The sequence below is a fragment of the Heterodontus francisci genome, chromosome 24, assembly GCF_036365525.1.
Source record: "Heterodontus francisci isolate sHetFra1 chromosome 24, sHetFra1.hap1, whole genome shotgun sequence".
Classification (NCBI taxonomy): domain Eukaryota; kingdom Metazoa; phylum Chordata; class Chondrichthyes; order Heterodontiformes; family Heterodontidae; genus Heterodontus; species Heterodontus francisci.
Genome location: NC_090394.1, coordinates 23846173 through 23865257, shown reverse-complemented (window position 1 = coordinate 23865257; position 19085 = coordinate 23846173). Strand labels below are relative to the sequence as shown.

Below are 19085 nucleotides of genomic sequence, written 5' to 3'. Positions count from 1 at the left end.
TCAGTGTGTAAAAAGCTTGCAACAGTGCTAAGTATGTGAGGGTGAGGTAAAGCACATGAATTGAAGGGTTGAATACTGATTGTTGGTAGGTGTTTGATGGGGGTATAGTGAATAGAGCAGTGGATGAGGCATGTGGTGCAGTTGATAGGATATGTCATTTGAAGGTTGAACTCATACACCTCGACAACTCAGATCATTAAATTTCTTGCACTGCATCCATGTTCTACACTACTGGCATTGACCTCTGTTACTTCTTCTTAAGTAGCAGTAAGTTCTTCCTACACCTCCTAAGCATATGTCTGAAGACCGGATGCCACTCCTCTTATCCACGTCTTGCAATAAGATCTTCAGCGCATTGGCAGAAAACCTTGGTGCATGCGCTCTTGCATGTTCAGCCATTCTTCAGAGTATCACAGCACCAATTCAAATTTCAAATGATTTCTGCCACTTTTTCCGGCCACAATGCATCTGCCCTTTAAGAGGAGCAGGTTGCCTTTAAGTAGCAGTATCCACTCACAATATCGGGCGTCCCCTCTGATGTGTGCAGTTAATGAATGGCACAGGCTGTACACAACAATGATATAAAGCAGTAGGCAGCACCAATTTAACATGCTGTCCCCCGAGGAGTATAAGGGATGTAGGAGTACACTTAAGAAGGAAATTAGGAGGGCGAAAAGATTTCCCTGGCAGATAAGATAAAGGAGAATCCTAAAAGATTCTATAAGTATATTAAGAGTAAAAGGGTAGCTAAGGAGAGAGTAGGTCCCCTTAAGGATCAGTGTGGTAATCTATGTGTGGAGCCACGGGAAATGGGCGAGGTCTTAAATGAATACTTCTCGTCTGTATTTACCGTGGAGAAGGTCATGGAAGCTAGTGAGTTCAAGGGAGGAAACAGCGATATCCTGGAGCATATCAACATTACAAAGGAAGAGGTATTGGAGGTTTTGAAGCGCATTAAGGTGGATAAATCCCCAGGGCCTGACCACGTGTATCCTAGGATTCTATGGAAAGCAAGGGAGGAGATTGCTGGGGCCCTGGCAGAGATTTCTGTATCATCGTTAGCCACGGGTGAGGTACTGGAAGACTGGAGGATAGCTAATGTTGTGCCCTTATTTAAGAAGGGCAGCAGGGATAAGCCAGGGAACTACAGGCCGGTGAGCCTTACATCAGTGGTGGGAAAGTTATTGGAAGGGAATCTGAGAGACAGGATTTATATGCATTTGGAAAGGCAAGGTCTGATTTGGAATAGTCAGCATGGCTTTGTGCATGGGAAATCATGTCTCACAAATTTGATTGAGTTTTTTGAGGAGGTGACCAAGAGGATTGACGAGGGCAGGGCGGTGGACATTGTCTACATGGACTTTAGCAAGGCCTTTGACAAGGTTCCGCATGGTAGGTTGGTCCAGAAGGTTCGAACACATGGGATCCTGGATGAGCTAGCCAATTGGATACAAAATTGGCTTGGTGATGGGAGGCAGATGGTGGTGGTGGAGGATTGTTTTTCAGATTGAAGGCCAGTGACCATTGGTGTGCCGAAGGGATCAGTGCTGGGCTCTCTTTTGTTTGTCATATATATTAATGACTTGGATGAGAATGTAGGGGGCATGATTAGCAAGTTTGCAGATGACACCAAATTTGGTGGTATAGTGGACAGTGAAGAAGGTTGTCTAAGTTTACAACAGGATATAGATCAACTGGGAAAGTGGGCAAGGGATTGGCAAATGGAATTTAATGCAGACAAATGCAAAGTGATGCATTTTGGGAAGTTAAACCAGGGCAGGACATATACAGTGAATGGCAGGGCCCTGGGGAGTGTTGCTGAGCAGAGAGACCTTGGGGTGCAAGTACATAGTTCCCTGAAAGTGGCAACACAGGTAGACAGGGTGGTGGAGAAGGCGTATGGCATGCTTGCCTTCATTGGCCAAGGCACTGAGTACAAGAGTTGGGACGTCATATTACAGTTGTACATAACGTTGGTTAGGCCGCACTTGGAGTACTGTTGTGCAGTTCTGGTCGCCGCACTACAGGAAAGATGTGATTAATCTAGAGAGGGTGCAGAAAAGATTCACAAGGATGTTATCTGGATTGGCGGGCTTGAGTGATAAAGAGAGATTGGATAGGCTGGGTCTGTTTTCCCTGGAGCGAAGGAGGCTGAGAGGGGACATGATAGAGGTATATAAAATTATGAGAGGCATAGATAGGGTAGATAGCCAGAGTCTGTTTCCCATGGTAGGGTGACTAAAACTAGAGGGCATAGATTTGTGAGAGCGAGGAGGTTTAAAGGGGATCAAAGGGGTAAATTTTTCACACAAAGAATAGTGGGTATTTGGAACGAGCTGTCAGAGGAAGTGGTGGAGGCAGGAACAGCAGCAACATTTAAGAGGCATCTGGACTGGTACTTGAATGAGCAAGGCATAGAGTGACATGGAATTAATGCAGGCAGGTGGGATTAGTATAGATAGGCATTATGGTCAGCATGGATGCGGTGGGCCGAAGGGTCTGTTTCTATGCTGTACGACTCTATGATTATATGACAAATGAACAGGTGCAGGTTAATCACATGCTACTATCCCCACACCCGTTTTTGGGGGTTATCCAATTTAATCCCTAGGAGTTGGGGGCACTAAGCCTTTGGTCTTAAACCTACTGGGCTATTGAAGTCACCATTATCTACCATAATAAAGATGGGTTAGTTCATTGTAATTTTTTGCCCTTTTCCCCAGTATGACTGGTGGTGTGGAGATTTGGAAAGCATTATCAATGGATATGTTCCAAACTTGTAAGTTTGATGATCCCCAATGTATGTTTAAGCAGACAACTGCATAACGCACTGGGATCAATGAAGTTAGTAACTGCTATACTTACTCCAGGGAAGAATAAAAAGCTCTCTGACCAATTGGGGAGTGAAGGGCACGTTAGTCTATCTTATCTTTCTTTAATGATAGCAAAGTTCCAATGCAGGTTAAGCACCTGCATTATAAGACATGCATCCAACAGTTCTGCTTCATGGTTCAGAAATCTGTGGCACGTAATGCAAGGGCTTTTTTTTGGCCCATATGCAAGATTTAGGACTTACGACAAAAATAGGTTGCAAGGCGGGAGGTTGCCAGCCGACACTTACTTGACCCTAGGCACCCTAGAGCAGTCTGCCACATAACAGGCTAAAACACCTCAAATGAGGATCTAGGTTAAGTAGCTAATGACATTCAAACCTGGTATGCAGCATCAGATACATGGAACATCATGGTGTTGGCATGTTATAATTGTCCCTGCATAAGTTTTTACACTGAAAGCAGACGTGCAAAGTATACGACCATACAAATTAGGTGCAGAAGTTGGCCATTCAGCCCGTCGAGCCTGTTTATTTTATTTATTTCGTAAATTTTATTTATTTATTTTTTTATTTAATTATTTAATAAGATCATGGCTGATCTGTTTCTGTCTCGAACTCCATACTCCCATCTAACCCCGATAATCTTAGATTCCCTTGCCTAACAAGAATCTATCTACCTCCGCATTAAAAATATTCAATAACCCCACCTCCACCACCTTCTGAGGCAGAGAATTCCAAAGTCGCACAACCCTCTGAGAGAAAAAAATTCTCCTTGTCTCTGTCCTAAAAGGGCGACCTCTAATTTTCAGAGTGCCCCCTCGTCCTGGACTCACCCACAAAAGGAAACCTCCTGTCAAGACCGTTCAGGATCTTATATACATCAATCAAGTCTCCCCTCACTCTTCTAAACTCCAGTGAAAACAAGCCCAGTCTGTCCAACCTTTCCTCATAAGACAATCTGCTCATTCCAAGTATCACTCTAGTAAACCTCCTCTGAACCGCCTACAATGCATTCACATCCTTTCTTAAATAAGGAGACTAAAACTGCCCACAGTATTCGAGATGTGGTCTCACCAATGCCCTGTATAACTGAAGTATAACATCCTTACTTTTATTTTCAATTCCTCTCGTAATAAAGGATTGCATTCCATTATCCTCCTTTATTACTTGCTGTACGTGCATACTAACCTTTTGTGACTCATACACTAGAACACCTAGATCTCTCTGCACCTCGGAATTCTGCAGTTGTTCCCTGTTTAAGAAATACTCTGCTTTTCTATTCTTCCTGCCAAAGTGAAAAACTTCACATTTTCCCACATTATACTCCATCTGCCAGATTTTTGCCCACTCACTCAAACTATCTATATCGGTCTGCAACCTCATGTCCTCTTCACAACATACTTTGCTACCTATCTTTGTGTCATCTGCAAAGTTAGCTACCGTGCCATCGCTCCCCTCATCTAAGTCATTGATATAAATTGTAAAAAGTTGAGGCCCCAGCACAGATCCCTGCTGGACTCCACTCATCACATCCTGCCAATCATAAAAGGCCCCATTTATGCATACTCTGTTTTCTGGCAGCCAACCACAATCTACTACTATCCATGCTAAAATGTGACCACCTACATCATGAGCTCCTACCTTGCACAATAACCTTTTATGTGGCACATTGTCAAATGCCTTCTGGAAATCCAAGTATAGTACGTCAACGGGCTCCTCTTTATCCACGGCATATGTTACTCCTTCAAAAAACTCCAATAAATTGGTTAAACATGATTTCCCTTTCACAAAACCATGCTGACTATTTCCAGTAACCTTGAGTCTTTCTATCTGCCCAGCTATAGTCTCCTTAATGATTGATTCTAACACTTTCCCCACAACTGGCCTATAGTTACCTGTTTTCTGCCTCCCCCCCTTCTTGAATAGAGGGGTTATATTTGCTACTTTCCAGTCTGATGGAACCTTTCCAGAATCTAGCGAATTTTGAAAAATTAACACCAACGCATCTACTGCCTCATTAGCCACCTCTTTTAAGACTCTAGGATGAAGCCAGGGACTTGTCAACCTGCAGCTTCATTAGTTTGGTCAGCACTGCTTCCCTGGTGATTGTAATTTCACCAAGTTCCTTTCTCCCTTCCACCTCCTGATTTATAGCTATTACTGGAATGTTTTTAGTATCCTCTAGAGTGAAGACAGAAGCAAAATATTTGTTCATTTCCTCCGCCATTTCCTTATTGTCTACTATTAACTCCCCATTCTCACTGTCTACAGGACCAACACTCACTTTACTATTGCACCAATGCCATCCTTGATTAACAGTGCTACCCCTCCATCTTTACCTAGCTTCCTATTCTTCTTGCATGTTATATACTCCTCAAAATTGAGGATCGAATCCTTGTCATCCTGCAGCCATGTCTCCGTAATGGCTATCAGATCATATCTATTTACTTCAATGTGCGCTATTAGTTCGTCTACTTTGTTATGAATGCTACGTGCATTCAGATACAGAGCCTTTAGTTTTGTCTTTTTGTTTTCTTTGTAACATCTATTGGTGTATTCTTAGCTTTTTTCTCTCTGTCCCTTCCTGCCATGCTCTGCTGTTCATTTCTCATATTACTATTCTGCTCTCCTGCTTTGACTCTACCCCTTGATTTGCTACATCTACCCAAGCTTGATCTCTCTCCCCCGCCCCCTTGTTTAGTTTAAAGCCCTCTCTACTTCCCTAGTTATACGGTTTTCTAGAAGACTAGTCCCAGCACAGTTCAGGTGCAGACTGTCCCAATGGTACAGCCCCCATTTTCCCCAGTACTAGTGCCACTGCCCCATGAACCGAAACCCACTTCTCCCACACCAGTCTTTGAGCCATGTATTCATTTAACTAATCTTATGTGCCCTCTGCCAATTGGCACGTGGCTCAGGTAATAATCCAAAAATTATTACCCTTGAGGTTCTGCTATTCAATGTGTTGTCCAACTCCTCATACTGTCTAAGCAGAATCTCTTTCCTAGCCCTACCTATGTCGTTGGTACCTACATGGACCATGACAACTGGATCCTCCCCCTCCCACTTCCTGTCCAGCCCTGAGCAGATGTCCCGAACCCTTGCATCGGGCAGGCAACACAGCCTTCTGGACTCACGCTCTTGGCTGTGCAGAACAGTGTCGATCCCCCTCATTATACTATCCCCTACTAGCACTACATTCCTTTTTGCTCTGCCCACTTGAATAGCTTCCTGTACCACAGTGCCATGGCCAGTCTGCTTATCCACCTTGCAGACCTCACTTTCATCCACACAGGTTGAGAGGACCTCAAACCTGTTTGACAATTGCAAAGTCTGAGGCTCCTCCAATATTGTATGCTCAGTCCCTTTACCTGCCTCACTCATGGTCACATCCTCCTGTCCCTCACTGCAGACCAAAACAGATGACACTGTTCTAAGAGGTGTGACTGTCCTCCAGAACAAATTGTCCAGCTATTTCTCCCCCTCCCTTATGTTGTGCAGTGTTTGCAGTTCAGCTTCCAGATCAATAATCCTGATCCAGAATTCCTCTAGCTGCTCACACTTTCTGCAGATGTGTTTGTCCTGGATTGCCTTGGCATCCAGGAGCGCCCACATACCACAGCTGCAACATAACACCTGTCCTCCCGTTGTTATTTATGCTATGAGCTAATTTACTTTAATTACTTTCTTAATTAACTTCGAATAATTCCTACGTATCATAGAATTTACTGTGCTTATTAAATGCGAGTACCACCTTCAACTAAGGTTATACTTTTCTTGATTACACAGATATGTAGACCTTCCTACTGGTAATAGACCATACCAATGCTAATAAAGCTTGACAATTCTAATAAACCTTACTACTGTTAGTAACTCTTATGAATACTGATGAACCCTAATAATGCTGAATACAGGTTATGTATTAAGTTGTCCGAATTTGAGTGAATACACTCCCTGCTGGTCTCTCTCTCTCACTCTGTATGATAAATTATCAAGTCCGCTTTAGTTTTTAGTTTATATACTAATGAATTGATCAAGTCTTATTTGATAGTTGATTGCTTTCGATGAAATTAAATTAAAAGCTAACCCCAGACAGCTTACTGTTTCCCTGCTCTCTGTCGGCTGTGATGCCACTCTGGTGTCATTTTTTGAATTTTCCCCCTGCTTCCGCCGTTCTCTTTCTCTCTCGTCTCCAATTTCTTGGCGTGCATTTTAAAGCTCTGTTCCCGCTGTGTTCTCTGTCTCTGGTGTCTTTGTGTGCTTTTTAAAGCTCTGATCCCACTGTGTTCTCGCTCTCTCTGGTCTCCGATTTCTTGATGCGCTTTTAAAAATTCTGCTCCCGCTGTGTTCTCTCTCTCTCTCTCTCTGGTCTCTGATTTCTTGGTGTGCTTTTTAAAGCTCTGCTCCCACTGTGTTCTCTCTCTCTCTGGTTTCTGGTTACTTGGCGTGCTTTTTAAAGCTCTGCTCCCGCTGTGTTCTCTCTCTCTGGTCTCCGGTTTCTTGGCGCACTTTTTAAAGCTCTGTTCCGGCTGTGATCTCTCTCTGGTCTCAGATTTCTTGGCGTGCTTTTTAAAGCTCTGCTCCCGCTGTGTTCTCTCTCTGAAGAGACGCTGAGATCTGGGATAACAGCTGTTCTAAGACATTATCTGAAGACCAGATATGAGACTTTATTTCTATATGTCTTGCATTCGAGCCTATCATTTTTGGGATTCAGAGGCAAGCAACTACTGAAGCTCTGCATCCCCAGTTGGTGGAACCACACTTTGATGATAATGTGTTTCGATGCTGTAGTGAGATGGTGGCATTAAACCTGCTCATTTTTTGGTGAGTTGTGCAGCTCACCATACTACTCATGAGTAGCTCCTTGTATTTGCTGTCTGTCTAATTCTGGCTCCATACACATGTTTGTCTGTTGTCTATTGACTAGTGGCTATAGAATCATAGCAATTTATGGCATAGAAGGAGGTGATTCAGTATCATCATGTCTGTGCTGGCTGAAAAAGAGCTATACAGCCTAATCCCACTTTACAGCTCTTGGTCCGTAGCCTTGTAGATTACGGCACTTCAAGTGCATATCCAAGTACTTTATAAGTGTGATGAGGGTTTCTGCCTCTACCACCCTTTTAGGCAGTGAGTTCCAGACCCTTACCACCTCTGGGTAATAAAAACCCCTCAACTCCCCTCTAATCCTTTTACCAATTATTTTAAATCTATGCCCTGAGCTATTGATCTCTCTGCGAAGGGAAATAGGTTCTTCCTTATCTACTCTATCGAGGCCCCTCATAATTTTATTCACCTCAATATAATCTCCCCTCAGCTTCCACTGTTTCAAAAAAAAAACAATCCCAGTTTATCTAATCTTTCCTCATAGTTAAAATTCTCCTGTCCTGGCAACATCCTCAGATCTCCTCTGTACCCTCTCTAATGCAATCAGATCCTTCCTGGAATGCGGTGACCAGAACTTTATGCAGAATTCGAGCTGTGGCCTAACTAGTGTGTCATACATTTTTAGTAAACCTCCCTGCTCTTATATTCTACGCATTGGCTAACAAAGGAAAGTATCCTGTATATCTTCTTAACCACCTTATCTCCATGTCCTGCTACCTTCAGGGATCTGTGGACATGCACTCCAAGATCTCTCTGCTCCTCTACACTTGTCAGCATCGTACCATTTATTGTTCATTCTCTTGTGTGGCCTCCCCAAATGCATTACCTCACACTTCTCCAAATTTAATTCCATTTGCCACTTTTCTGGCCACCTGACCAGCCCATAAACATCTCCCTGCAGTCTACAGCTTTCTTCCTATTAATCACATAGTCAATTTTTGTATCATTTGCAAACTTCTTAAACATGCCCTCTACATTTAAGTCTAAATCATTGATATACATACATAACAAAATACAAGGGATCCAGTACTGAGCTCCATAGAACTCCATGGAAACAGCCTTCCGGTCACAAATACACCCGTCAACTATTACCCTTTGCTCCTGTCACTAAGCCAATTTTGGATCCAACTTGTCAACTTTCCCTTGGATTCCATGGGCCTTTACTTCTCTGATTAGTTTGCTATGTGGGACCTTGTTGAAAGCTTTGCTAAAATCATGTGGGCTACATCATGCGCTACCCTCATTAACCCTTGACTGTTATGGTGTGGTTGGGGTGGGGACTGGGGGTTGGGGAACAGAGAGGAATAAGTATGGATATGATGGCTCCTAGAGGACACACACAGTAGTTAAACATTTGAACGAAGTTAACTCTGTATGAGGCTCAATAATTTGATACTTGAGCTGGACAGTTTCACAGTACTGCAAAGCTTCAGTAGTTGCTTGTTTCTGCACTAGAATGGCACAACTGCAAGTAGATTTCATTGCAATATGTCTACTATTTATCACCAGTGTTCATGAAATAGAAATGAAATGAAATACATCGTTTCAGAATTGTCGGAACTTGTTTAATTTTTTTTTGAAAAATAATAATGCTTCAAGTTAATAAAAGAATGAACACATTTTTGTTTAATTTTAACAATTAAAGAAAACTAGGCAAAAATAAAGAAAGATGTCCCTATCTATGATATTGAAATGAAATAGAAATGAGAAACAAAAATTGACTGTGTGATTAATAGGAAGAAAGCTGTAGACTGCAGGGAGATGTTAATAGGCTGGTCAGGTGGGCAGAAAAGTGGCAAATGGAACTAAATTTGGAGAAGTGTGAGGTAATGCATTTGGGGAGGCCACACAAGAGAATGAACAATAAATGGTACGATGCTGACAAGTGTAGAGGAGCAGAGAGATCTTGGAGTGCACGTCCACAGATCCCTGAAGATAGCAGGACATGGAGATAAGGTGGTTAAGAAGATATACAGGATACTTTCCTTTGTTAGCCAATACATAGAATATAAGAGCAGGGAGGTTATGCTAAAACGTATGACACACTAGTTAGGCCACAACTCAAATTCTGCATACAGCTGAGTATTTTCTGTGAAATAAAAACAGAAAATGCTGGAAATACCCAGCAGGCCAGGTGTATCTGTGGAGCGAAAAACTAAATTAATGTTTCAGATTGATGAGTTTCCACCAGAACCCAGAAAAGTCAGAGATGTAACAGGTTTTAAGCAATGACAGAGGCAGGGAAAGGGGGAGGGCTTTGGCTGCAAAACAAGAACACAGGTTAGATATGAATTAGTTTTTCATCCTTTTATGAACTGTTGAAGTCAAAATCAGAAAATTGGGAAAAATAAAAAAGGGTGTGAAAGATCTTTTTAAAAAGCACAACCATTTTCATAAATGTACATTAGCAATATTTTCTGCTGTAAGTCAAAGATCAAATGTATCTGTGTACTAAAGATGCAATATTCTATATGTATGGATTCATTAGGATTTAAAATTATTCCAGAATACAGCCTGGTTAATATTAGATCTTTCACATTTGTGCAATAGCAATGAGTTATTTTGCTGGGTAAAACTTTCACAAATACATCAATTCAGAATTGCAGGAACTTGTTTAATCTTTTTTGAAAAACAATAATGCTTCAAGTTAATAAAAGAATGAACACATTTTTGTTTAATTTTAACAATTAAAGAAAACTTGGCAAAAATAAAGGAAGATGTCCCTATCTATGGTAGTGATTTTATTTTCATTGAATGGTTAAGGGTTCTGTAAAATGTCTACCATGCACATAAAACAATGGAAAGTTATGATTCAGAATCCAGTCAAAATGAAAATATCAGCCACAAGTTTTATCACACAGTACTGACCACTAGTGGGCAGCATGGAATTGGGAACATCCAAACAATGCTCTAGAACTTGAAAAGATAGTTCAAGCTATTGGTAATATACTTTCTATATGTATATATATCATAACTGCTAGCTAGACATAATTTTGAACCCTATCTGATATGCAGTTAACAGTGCAAACATTATTTTAATCATAAATTTATATTATCAATCATTTAAATCTTATTCATGGAATTCTCTAAAGAAAACCCATTAAGAATAGCAATAGTCAGCTATGCCTGCTCTTTGTTCAATTTCTCATACATGGGTGGTACAACCTGTAAATACATCTACAACAAAATGGTTGAACCATGAGGACATATGCTTAAGGGCTGCAGTTTTCTTTCCTTCTATTAGATAATTTTACTAACACTAATAAAATTCTCTGACTGAGGACAGTGACTGGGCAGTATAGCTGGGATCATCATCTCAGGTCTCTCAGTTGTGTCCAACACTGCAGCATTGTGTTATCAGACTATATTTAATGCCATTCTTCATGTTGGTGTCAATAGTGCCCCTAACTTTAGTATAAAATTATCTTGTTCTGGTAAGAATTTTCTAAACACATGGATTTATGTGTGAAATTAGTCGTATGAAGTTCCATGTTAAAGTCTATTTTTTCCTTATCCAGGAAAGCCAGTAATACTATGTTAAATAAAAATTATCTTATAGATTGCTTTATAATATTACTAATAAAATTTCTTATAAATGTTTTAAGAATATATAAAAATGAAAAACTAGCTTTCACCATACAGCACTTGATTTTCCTGAATTATCTAAGATTTAAGATAGTGATCTGGACCAATATAACAGAAGAATATTTTCTTTTTTTTAATTCTTTCATGGGATGTGGGCATTGCAGGCCAGGCCAGCATTTATTGCCCATCCCTAATTGCCCTTGAACTGAGCGGCTTGCTAGGCCATTTCAAGGGCATGTAAGAGTCAACCACATTGCTGTGGATCTGGAGTCACATGTAGGCCAGACCAGGTAAGGACAGCAGATTTCCTTCCCAAAAGGACATTAGTGAACCAGATGGGTTTTTACAACAATCGACAATGCTTTCATGGCCATCATTAGACTAGCTTTAAATTCCAGATTTATTAATTGAATTCAAATTCCACCTTCTGCTGTGGTGAGATTTGAACCCATGTCCCCAGAGAAATACCCTGGGTCTCAGGGTTACTAGTCCAGTGATAATACCACTAGGCCACCGCCTCCCCATTTTCTTATTAAATATGTTTTTCTTTTTTATAATAGACTTCAGTGAAGTCCTTTAGAGATCCACAGAATAGAAAAAATGTTGCATTATATTTGATTTTCTGTTCACACTGCATCATATTTTTAAGTGCTATCTTATTTTCACAGATTTTGACAGCACAATCGAAAAATTGAATTAGATAACTGTGGTAAAATGAGATAGCCACTCTGATCCTTACTATACTGTTGGTTAATTATGAAAAAAATTGTAAATATGACAAGATCATGAGAACCTTTTGTAAGGAAAAGCAGACATAACGTTCATTTATCAAATAAACAATCAATCTAAAAATAACCTGTCTTTTAATTTTCACTGCATACTCAAGAAGGTGATGAAAAAGCAAGTTAATTATTTATTTTTGAATTAAATGCTATTGTTTTCTGCTCAGCCAATATCTCCACACAACCCTGCTTCTGTCCCTCCACGAGATGGAATTATCCTGGGTAGCCTATAGAAATGAAGTTCATCGCATATGTATGATGCAGTAAACCAGTGGTTCTTAAACTTTTTTGATGAAACTCCCCTTTCAAATAGATTAGTAATCATAGATCCCCTCCATCTAAATTATAATACTATGTAATACTCATAATATAAAAGTGCTGCATGTAGAGAATGTTTTAACAATGCTTTTAAGTAAACAGATATTTACTTACAGATATCAAGGAGATGGGTGTGTCTGTTTCTTACATTTCACATTATTTTGTGGACACCCTGAAAAATCTCTTCAGACCCCAGTTTGAGAACGAGGGTAGTAAAGAACACTGAAGAAAACACAGTATCAATCCCATATTGCAACTGTAATCTAAAATTCCCAAGTACTAGATACTTACTGTGTAGCCAAGAGTTTTTTCAGCTGTGCTTCCTGCTAAGTTACAAGTCTGAAGAGTGCCTGTATGATCAGACAAATCCACCCAGAAATCAAAACTGGTGATGATACTTGAAGGATGCACTGAGCCAGATGAACAGGAAGGATTTGCGCATACATTTGAAACAACATCGATCAAAAATCTGCACCTACCACTTTGATAAACACAGAATTATGTATTTTAAGATTCCTGTTAAATGGCATTGGAATATAACATAACTTCACAATTGTTGCTTGCCATTTTAATTTTCCACCAACTCCACCTTGACCTCTGTCCTTGGCCTCCTACATTGTTCTCATGAACTCAATGGAAGCTTGTGGAATAGAACCTCATCTTTCGATTAGCCACTTTACAACCTTCTGGACTCAGATCATAACTGCTGCTCCCATTTTATTTGGACAGCTTTTGTCATTTTTAGCTCCGCCAAACCCTTCTTTTGTCTTTTACTGTCCCACTGCCAACCCCTTCTGCCTAGCACCATTATCCCTTTTGTCATTTAGTCTCTCCTGCCTTCCATCCTATCACAGGTCTTCCTTTCACTTTCCTCCTCTCCCCCTCTTTCCCTGCCTCTGTATTTGCTTAAACCTGTCACATCTCTAACTTTTTCCCAGTTCTGATGAAAGGTCATTGACCTGAAACATTAAACCCTGTTTCTCTCTCCAAAGATGCTACCTGACCTGCTGAGTATTTCCAGAATTTTCTGTTTTTATTTCACGATTAATAAGCCAGCAGACCCCAAAAAGAATTTTTTGCTTCTTGCCGAAGATAAAATAAAATTGTCTTTACAAAATATTGATTTCAACATGAACTGGCACAGGAGTGGTATATCCCTATATGCCTTTTTCACTGTCTTTAAACTTTCCTTTCCCAACAAAGCAAAAGTTCTTAATTTCTATGCAAACTCCAAGTTAGGGATGTAGGATGGTCCAGACTACAGATTTTTCTGTAACTGTCACTCATGGTACTATGTGCTTCTTCAACATAAGGCATTCATATATAAGTATCAGAATCACCCTTGGCTACATCTTTCTATCTTCTCCCCACTTCCCAGTTTTAATCCCCTTCCTCATTTGAAAATCTGCCTCTCTGCCTAGTTACAGGTTGCTGTTTGCCGAACTTTTAATTACTAACATATAAATAGGGTTGAAAACAGAAGTGAACAAGCAGCGCTTTGCTACTGAATGCTATTGTATGGCTGTAAGCAGGTGACAGAAAAAAATTCTTTTTGCATTTTGGCATCATTTTACAGTTGTTGCCTTCTATGCAATCTCAATAGAGAAGAAGTCTTCAAGTTTAACAATATTGATTCTGCAAAAGAATAAATCCTGATATCAGGTAAATATTTAAGCGACATATCGGTGGCAACTCAGAACATAGAAAAGCTGTGCACAATACAGGGTAAGGTGTAGAATTGATGGAATAGCAAAATTTTCTTATATATTTTTGTCAAAAACACTATAAAAAGAAAATGTTATTGTCCTTAGACCTAATTTTTCTTTTGCATATTTAACAGATAACATTTACATTTCATACAAGTAAAATTGTTCATGCATTTTTTTAAATGTGTAATTTTAAAATTAAGTAATTAAAACATTCTCACCATTTGGATTTTATTATCTTTGAATTGTCAGAATCAATGTTAAACAAAGTAACGTAAGCATATATGATTCCATAAATGGGCTCTGACTTGCCGACAATGTCCATTACTTTATTTTTTAACTGTTGTACTGTGAAAACATCCACAATAGTATGTACTGCAAAGATAAAATGAAAATAAGTAAAGCATGGGTGTAATAATTCCTAAACATTAGAATAAAATGTTCCTCCCCTACACAAGTAAAAGAAGTGCACAATAAGAAAACCAGTACTCAAATCATTACAGCTAAGTCATTCATAGTGCAAGGGCAATTAGGGATGGATAACAAACATTGGCCTTGCCAGTGACACTCACATTCCATGAAAGAATAAACAAATCTATTCAAACGTCTACATCGTGGGTGCCCAAGGACCCTTCAAAAAAGTGTGCAAATAAATGTTTTGTGCTATCATACTACACAAATAAATAGAGGTAGCAACTTGGGTCTTTTACATTTAATCATCAACTGGAGCCACATAATTATTTTCTTTATTAGCACATACTTAGAACTTTGTTAATATGCAATAAACAATGAAAGCAGAATTTTTAAAAAATTCATTCATGGGATGTGGGTGTCGCTGGTTAGGCCAGCATTTGTTGCCCATCCCTATATGCCCTTGAGAAGGTGGTGGTGAGCTGCCTTCTTGAACCGCTGCAGTCCATGTGGGGCAGGTACACCCACAGTACTGTTAGGAAGGGAGTTCCAGGATTTTGACCCAGCGACAGTGAAGGAACGGCGATATAGTTCCAAGTCAGGATGGTGTGTGACATGGAGGGGAACCTGTATGTGGTGGTGTTCCCATGCATTTGCTGCTCTTGACCTTCTAGTTGGTAGAGGTCGCGGGTTTGGAAGGTGCTGTCGAAGGAGCCTTGGGGTGTTGCTGCAGTGCATTTTGTAGATGGTACACACTGCTGCCACTGTGGGCCGGTGGTGGAGGGAGTGAATGTTTGTGGATGGGGTGCCGATCCAGTGGGCTGCTTTGTCCTGGATGGTGTCGAGCTTCTTGAGTGTTGTTGGAGCTGCACCCATCCAGGCAAATGGAGAGTATTCCATCACACTCCTGACTTGTGCCTTGTAGATGGTGGACAGGCTTTGGGGAGTCAGGAGGTGAGTTATTCGCTGCAGGATTCCTAGCCTCTGACCTGCTCTTGTAGCCACAGTATTTATATGGCTACTCCAGTTCAGTTTCTGGTCAATGGTACCCCTTAGGATGTTGATAGTGGGAGACTCCGCAATGGTAATGCCATTGAATGTCAAGGGGAGATGGTTAGATTCTCTCTTGCTGGAGAGGGTCATTGCCTGGCACTTGGGTGGCACGAATGTTACTTGCCACTTATCAGCACAAGCCTGGATATTGTCCAAGTCTTGCTGCATTTCTACACAGTCTGCTTCAGTATCTGAGGGGTCGTGAATGGTGCTGAACATTGTGCAATCATCAGCGAACATCCCCACTTCTGACCTTGTGATTGAAGGAAGGTCATTGATGAAGCAGCTGAAGATGGTTGGGCCTAGGACACTACCTTGAGGAATTCCTGTAGTGATGTCCTGGAGCTCAAATGATTGACCTCCAACAACCACAACCATCTTCCTTTGCGTTAGGTATGACTCCAACCAGCGGAGAGTTTTCCCCCTGATTCCCATTGACTCCAGTTTTGCTCGGGCTCCTTGATGCCACACTCAGTCAAATGCTGCCTTGATGTCAAGGGCAGTCACTCTCACCTCATGCTATATCTTCAGCAGTGGTTAGCATATGGAGCTAAAACAGCCTTGAAAAGGGCATTCTCACTTGGACTAATGGATCCCTGTGTCCTTATAAGGAGTAAAGTGTAAAAGGTTTTACTTTGGCTGGTATCAAGATTACAATTTCTTGGAATGAAACTGAAAATTTATTGTTTATTTTATGCGTGTTTATTGTATCTGTCAAATAAATATGTCATTAAAAGTTTACTGAGTAATTCTGCCCAACAGGCAAATAAAATAAAAATGTGTTTATTCTGAAAGAAGTCAATTTGGCAGCAATCTAATGTTACATGGAAATTAGCTAGCATTTACAATGGAATCTGTCTCACAATGAAAACTAGTACCACCAAGTATACAGTGCTTCTTCTCAACTCTTCATTGATTACTCAAGCAGGTGATAAAAATAGTTATCATATTTACTAGAATTATTTCCTTCAAGAGCTAGAAGGCCTGGCTCTGCTCGCTTCACAGCTTCAGAAGTCTCCAGGGATAAATGTTAGCAACATTTGTCTCATTTGGTATTGGTGCTTGCATTCATGAGGTCTCTGATGTAAGCTACTCCTGCCTGTTGGGCAGCAACTTATTTTGCATTTTGTTTGTAGTCAATGAACCTCTAATATTCTTTCCGAATAATTGTACTGCTGACATCACATTAATAAGATCACAAACATCTTGCCATTTATGGCATTCGTTGGGTATTGACAGATGTTCCTTTGGTCTTGGAGATTTTTCTTTGCTAGATTCTCTTGCATAATTGATTCAGTTTTATTGTGCAATATTAGAGGAAAATTACCTTCTTAATTACCTTCTTGTAAATTGCCCCTAGTGTAGGTAGGTGGTAGGAGAATGGTGGGGATGTGGTAAGGAATATGGGATTAATGTAGGATTAGTATAAATGGGTGGTTGTTGGTCGGCACAGACTCGGTGGACCGAAGGGCCTGTTTCAGTGCTGTATCTCTCTATGACTCTATTAAGTGACTCCCTGTAACCTTGATGCTATTCAAAGATTAGCTGCCTTTTGAATAAATATCACAATGAACGAATCAAAGTTAAGTGTGGTTGGGAGACAGCCATATCTGCTGTTTAGACGTACGTACTACATGAAAAGAGTAGCACAACTTCAAATATATCTACTTTTTCAGTATTAAAATCACAGAAAGTGATTTTTCTGAAATGAAAATTTAATCTTTATACACTGAGTGGCAGAAGCATTAATTTATAGTCTGATTGCAATCGAATAGAAATCACTGAACTGACGAGAACTTGCCCTTTTATGCTGTTAGTCTCACTGTAAAAACCCTCAAAAAGATTACACCTTATTGAATAAGGTATAATTGGGTTTGTAACGGTGCACTAATTTCGTAATTATTGCTGAACAGCCTCACTGACCTGAAAAAGCTTTTCATATTTGTGGATTGTCAAATTTATCCATTATGATAAAAAAATTTCAAATAGTTTTCAATTTTTTTAAAGATTTTTTAAAAGATATTTCATCATCTACTTTAATCCCAAGTGTATGTCCCAATCTTTACTTCACTCTGTGTAAAATGATATTAAATTAGTGAAGGATAATTAGTGCTTTTAACTTCCTGGAGAAATCTATTCCACGGAGATCGGTAGATCTTTATGTGCAGCTTTCTTTGAGGTCAGTGGCAGCGTTGTCACCATGCTGCTGACCGCAAAATCCAACTCCATGTTTATCACAGTATTACGACTGAGGCAGGAGTGGTGCAATGTTTATTGTAGTTCCACTTCTCCACAGGTCACAACATATATTTACATTTTTTCCCACTTACTGATAGTCAATCATAAACTCTATTTTTATCCCAGAATAAAACACACCAACCAGATTTCTTCAATAAACAACAAAACCATCAGTTTATCACAAAACAAGTCTCAACCAGCAATGAAGCAAAGCACAAACACACAGATTGAAACACCAAAACTCCACTTTTACTTTAGCCCTCACACTCACACACACTTATACTGGTTAGCCAGAAAAATAAAGGGATTTGCGTTTTAGAGCTCTAAACAAAAAGACAAAAAATACACTTGGGTTAAATACTTGCTAATTCTTGAAGAAGAGAAGATATGGAAAGATGTCCTTTGTTTTGGTTTGGAGTCCCAAATGAATACAGACAGCTTTCACTGGGTTTTTCCTGGACAAGTTCTTTTCAGGCGACGTTGAAGATCAGTTTGGGTAGGCTTCCAGGAAAAGTTTTCAGACACAGGCCTTACAGGAGGAATGCAGTCACAGTTTCAGTCTGCTTCTTCCACTTGCATTTCAGCTCAAGAGATGGAAAACTGGTAGGCTTTTCCCAAACTGCTGGAACAGACGGAGTTGGGGTGGTTTGTTCTTCTTGGCAAGTTTTCTCCAACTGTCTTTTCAAACCATTGTCCGTATGCCAACTCACTGTCCAAAGTGAAACCATAAACAATGTCACAAGAGACAAGCCTCCTGACCTTTATAAATCTTGACCTGTCACTTCTCTGTAAACATCTTCTGCAAGTCAACAACTTCTGCTGTGCAATTATCTGCAGACAGGTGCCTTTCAGTAATTGTTTGTTTTCAAGCTCAGTCCAAAAACCTTCTGGTGACCTCCCTTATAAAATACACAAAGTTCCAGCATCTATGGAATCTTTTCAGTTTTGAAACACAAATCTTCAAAACTTACCAAAAAAATGGAAGCACTCATAACAACGGTTAAGTAAAGCAATTTACATAGTTTGTATAATACAGTTTTTACATCACTGATGAATATGTAGAGCCAAATTATATTAAATTGTATTTTCCAATATAAAACCCAATGACTTACAGTTTATTAATTCATTTGTTTGTTCTGGATCTTCGTCCTCATTTTCAGCATATTCTTTGGCAAAGTTAAACAGCAGATTGGCTTCTTTTGTGTCTTGATATTTCCAGGAAGAAAGACAAAACTTAGCAATAATGTATCTCATTATTTTGCACTATTTTAC

General features: G+C 40.0%; 1 protein-coding gene across 1 annotated transcript in view; it reads right to left on the bottom strand.

Annotated features, from left to right (window-relative positions):
- Positions 1-19085, bottom strand: part of meiob (meiosis specific with OB-fold) — a 92847-nt gene that overhangs the window by 15473 nt on the left and 58289 nt on the right. Inside the window, exons 10-12 of the mRNA XM_068056754.1 lie at positions 18926-19018; positions 14333-14486; positions 12697-12886 (exon numbers count right to left, since the gene is read on the bottom strand). Coding sequence (XP_067912855.1) covers positions 12697-12886; positions 14333-14486; positions 18926-19018 — 437 coding nt within the window. The remainder of the gene's footprint in view (positions 1-12696; positions 12887-14332; positions 14487-18925; positions 19019-19085) is intronic.